This window comes from Lactuca serriola, chromosome 8 (genome assembly GCF_051521515.1).
Source record: "Lactuca serriola cultivar US96UC23 chromosome 8, Lser_US96UC23_V15, whole genome shotgun sequence".
In the NCBI taxonomy this organism is placed as follows: domain Eukaryota; kingdom Viridiplantae; phylum Streptophyta; class Magnoliopsida; order Asterales; family Asteraceae; genus Lactuca; species Lactuca serriola.
The window spans coordinates 234,260,526-234,265,594 of record NC_136415.1 but is presented as its reverse complement, the minus strand read 5'-3'; the positions used below and the strand labels follow the sequence as shown (position 1 = coordinate 234,265,594).

Here is a 5,069-nt window from a genome sequence, read left to right as displayed (position 1 = left end):
ACTGTTTGTTTGAATATTACAGGAATATTTGTTGAAGCTTATTGGATCATCAAATAATACATTACTCATCTTGTCTAACGAGTGAAGATAAGGTATTTTTATTACTTTCAAACATTCGGTCATATTTTCGTAAGATTAAATTTGTATTAGGTAAATTACAAATGCCTTTAGATTTATTATTAGTCCTACATGCATGTTACTAATATATGGTTTATGTAATAACAAATGGATCGTAGTTATTGAATGTATAGAATTAAACGTTCATGTGATGAATATTTGGCATGTTTGGGTGGTTTTCTTAAAGCTACAGAGGAAAATCGGGTGAATAAAAGAGAAAGCTACATATGGTGTCCTTGTGTAGATTGTCAGAACTGTCGTATGTACACTGATTCTGCCGAAGTACAGGAACACTTAACAATTCGTGGGTTTATGAGAGATTATATATGTTGGTTACGACACGGGGAGACATTGGTTAATCGTAATGAGGTTGTTTCAGAGTTTAATGATGATAACAATGATTCAAACAATGACAACTACGATGACTTATCTGGAATGTTACATGATTGGGAGGACAATGTCACTGAAAAGGATTATGAACATTTTCAACAATTATTTGACGACTCAGAAAAACCATTGTATACCGGGTGTATGAAGTATACCAAACTATCTGTAGTTTTGAAACTATTTAACCTAAAAGCAAACAATGGTTGGAGTGATACAAGTTTCACAAATCTTCTAAAGCTTTTGAATGATAAGCTTCCTCAAGATAACGAGTTACCTATTTCAACATATCAAGCAAAAAAACTAATGTGTCCAATGGGAATGGAAATCGAAAGAATACATGCATGTCCAAAAGACTGTATGTTATATAGAAACCAATATACATATCTAGATAAGTGTATCACATGCGGTACATCACGATATAAGCAGAATAATCATACAGAACAAACCACTGATGTGAAAAAGAAAGGTCTACCTGCTAAAGTATTGTGGTATTTGCCTATTGTGCCTAGATTAAAGCGGTTGTTTGCAAACGCCAAAGATGCAAAATTAACACGATGGCATGCCGATCGTAAAATAGACGAAAAAAATAAGACATGTGGCTGATTCCCCTCAATGGAGAAATATTAATTCCAGTTTTAAAGAATTTGGTTGAGAGATTAGAAATATTCGGTTCAGACTTAGTTCTGATGGAATTAATCCATTTTGAAGCCTAAGTAGTCGTCATAGTACATGGCCGGTTCTTCTTTGTATATACAATCTCCCACCTTGGTTATGCATGAAAAGAAGATACATCATGATGTCATTACTAATTCAAGGTCCAAAACAGCCGTGAAATGATATCGATGTTTATTTAGCTCCATTAATCGAGGACATGAAAAAATTGTGGAGTCCAGGGGTCGAAGTGTATGATGCATATAGTGGGGAAAATTTCCAACTTCGGGCCATGATTTATTGCACCATAAATGATTTTCTAGCATATGGGAATTTGTCTGGATACAGCACAAAAGGAGAAAATGCATGCCCAATTTATGAAGATGACACACAGTCGTTATGGTTGTCAAATTTCAAGAAAAATGTATATATGGATCATTGAAGATATCTTCCAAAAAATCACCCATATCGCAAGAAAAAAAGGTGTTCAATGGTAAAACAGAGGAGAGGACGGCAAGGAAACCATTATGAGGAGATGTAACGCCCGTAGATCAGGGCTAGTCAATTTAGAGACGATAGGCGTCAAAAATGACTTTTTGATGGAAGATTATCTAGAAGGATTAATCTTAACCAAGTTGTAGTATATGTCACAAGGTTTCCGTGCATATAAAAAACGCCAAAATCCGAGTTATAACGAAGAAGTTATGACCTGTCGAAGTTTCGCGACAGAACCGGCACGACACAGCACGACGTAAAAAGTGAATTTACGTTAGAGCGATATTTAGCCTTAGCAATCTAAATGAAAGTCGTAGAATACGTTAAACCGTGAGCGTACATAAAAAGAACGTCCAAATCCGACTTCGTACGAGGAAGTTATGATTTTTCTAAGTTTCGACTTAGCAGTATGCAGCCCGAATACTCGATTTGAGATCGAGCGGTTTATAGCCGAAACAATCTAAACGAGGATCGAAGATCTCGTTAATTGTAGTGAATGATGAAAAGATAGGCGAAAACGGACGTCGGATAAAGAAGTTATGATTTTATAACGGAGTTTTCCTATCCCGGCCTACTAAAAATAAATAATAAAAATAAAGTCAAAATTAGCCGACAGAGTCTAAACGAAAGTTGTAGAGCGTAGTCTCACCTTCGTGTGGATATAAAGAACGTCGAAAACGGAGTTGGTATGAAGAATATATGAATTTCCGAAGTTTATTAAATAATTTGTATTTAAATTTAATCTTTAATTCAGACGATTATCCGAAGGAGTCACCGATCTGATCCGAGTTACGCCCCGCGTACTCGTGTACGCCCCGCGTACATCGAGATATGTCGACACTCGCACTCGAGTTCTTCGGATACGTAAGCAATGACGATTCTGAGGCAGTACGCCCCGCGTACTTCGAGGCTCCAGCCTCCTATAAATAGGATGCGAGGGCAGCCAAGTTCTTTTGCTATTTTCTCTCTTCTATCTCCCGTTTTGCATCGATTTGCGTGCCAGAAATACCCCGAAGCCCCGGTATTATTCTCGAGCCCCGAAGCAAGTCCCGAGATCCCGAAGATCCCGAGAAGTGCGGTTCCCGAGCCGAAGCTCTGCCCGCGAGAAGTTCGATTTTTGTGGAGATCTTCCAGATCTGCTGAGGATTACTACTTCTGCAAGTCGTAGTGTTGTCCGATCATCTTCTGATCAAGTGAGTGTATACTACCTTTCACAAATACGATAATAATACAAGTATGGTTTGAGTGTATTAAGTATATTGTTGTTTATACGAGTGAGTGTGTAGTTACTTTCTTCTAACACATAAATATGAAGTATTTGTTATAAAATACGTGCTATGTGTTTATATATTGTTGTTTATTTGATATGAGTATGGAATGAATGTTTTATATAGTTTTTAAATGAGTTAAACTGTATATGTATTTTATATCTACAAATATGTTGGGTAGAACATGGGTAGATGAGATAGTTGGTATGTGATAAAATGATGAGGTATGAAAGATGATTAAGAATGATATAGGCAGATACACCAATTAGAGAATTTCATAATGCTAGCAGATGCGCTCAAGCATAGTATTGGTAGATGCACCAAATAGAGAGTGACATAATACTAGTAGATGCACTTAAGTATAGTATTGGTAGATGAACCTAAAAGAGCATGCCATAATGCTAGCAGATGCGCTTGAGAATAATATCGGTAGATGCACCAAGTAGTGAATGTCGTGATCTTGGCAGATGCGCCAAATAGAGATTGTCAGAATAATAGCAGATGCGCTTATAGGGTAATATTGGCAGATGCGCTTATAAGATAATGTCGACAGATGCGCCTAAAAGAGAATGTCATAAACCTGGCAGTCGCGCCTCATAGTGTATGACGTAATCCTGGCAGAGGCGCTTAAAGGATAATGTTGGCAGATGCGCCTTATGTAGCAATGGAAGTTTGTGCTAATTCCTTAGGTCAATCCTTATGAATGAATGAATGACGAGTAGTTGAATTCCTAGGGTAAAATCCTAAGAAAGATAACAGGGATGAGCAATTGAGTTGATTGTTTGATGGTTGAATATAATAATTATATTATTGTGGGTTGAAAACCCTATATGCTCACCAGGCTCCCAAGCCTGACCCACTCAGTTTTCTTTGCATTACAGGTAATGACACAAGAGTATAAGTTGGTTGACTTGACGAGAGATTTTGGATTATAGGCCAGTAGTTATGAATAACTATTGTAAGGTCTATTTTATATTGTTTATGCTTTTGGTCTGTATCGGAACATGACATCCCGAGGTTTTATTATTTAATGAAAATACATTCTCTTTGAGAAATGTTTTGATAAATGGTTATCATATTTTATTTTGGGAACAAATTCCGCAACCGTTTTCTTTAAACGATCACTCTGATTTATAAAACAAAGCATAAACAAATCGGTCTTTTCTGGCCGAGAAATTGGGGATGTCACAGTTGGTATCAGAGCATTAGTTTAAGCGAACTAGGAATTTGTAGGAAATTTCTAGACTTAAACTTAGAATGCTAAGTAATGATTGTGAGGAGTGTGTCTAAAATATGTTAGGTAGTACACCTAAATTGACACAAGCACTAGTTTATTTTAGGAATGATGCCTAAAATGCTTTTATGTGCAAAATGTTTTGTGTGATAGCTATATTGATGCTATTATTTGTTCGGATCTATGGTCTGTTGCCGACCGGATCTGGAAACCTTATGTGTGTAGGATTCTAAGCGTATGGCTACGATATTAGAACTAGCATATAAACGTTTCGGAGTGATAAGGGCGATTTGAATATCTATCGTGAATGAGGATCTAATTTCACCTTATTCGGTGTGTAGATCAAAAATGGTGAGAACAAGAAGTGGAGTTGGAAATGCTGATGAAAACAGGAATCAACCACCCGTGATTGAGCAAATACCTGTCGTAGCAGCAGCACCTGAGCCGATAACAATGGCTGGTGTACAATTGATGATTCAAACGATGTTGGATCATAAAATGGAGGAGACTAGGCGGTTGCTTCAACAGAATCGTGAAGAATTGTCAATTCGTGTGAAAGAGCCTAAATTAAATGAAGGGCACTCGGAAGGTGGAAACTTCAGTGGGTTTGTTGGTCAAGCCAACCCACCGATAGTTAGGCAAAACAACCATGATGGAAGGAATGATGGAATGGGATGCAAGTACAAGGACTTTCTAACTTGCAAACCATCGACCTTCAATGGAAAGGAGGATCCGATTGGAGTTATGGATTGGATTTCCGAAATGGAGTTAACCTTCATGACTTGTGGCTGCAGAGGCAAGTTGCAAACTATCTATGCAGTGCGTCAATTCCGAGGTGGAGCCGTTCGTTGGTGGAACACTCTAGGGAAGACTTTAAGCCCTAATGAGCCACTGCAATTGACATGGGCAGAGTTCTT

General features: G+C 37.7%; 1 protein-coding gene across 1 annotated transcript; it reads left to right on the top strand.

Moving 5' to 3' along the window:
* The first annotated feature begins 243 nt into the window (after positions 1-243).
* On the top strand, positions 244-1,107 carry LOC145067938 (uncharacterized). Its single transcript, XM_079014962.1, has one exon. It carries the CDS (start codon positions 244-246, stop codon positions 1,105-1,107), a length of 864 nt encoding a protein of 287 aa, XP_078871088.1.
* The last annotated feature ends 3,962 nt before the right edge of the window (positions 1,108-5,069 follow it).

Coding starts and splice junctions, on each gene's coding strand:
- LOC145067938 (XM_079014962.1), top strand. CDS start 244: ATGTATAGAATTAAACGTTCATGTGATGAATATTTGGCATGTTTGGGT.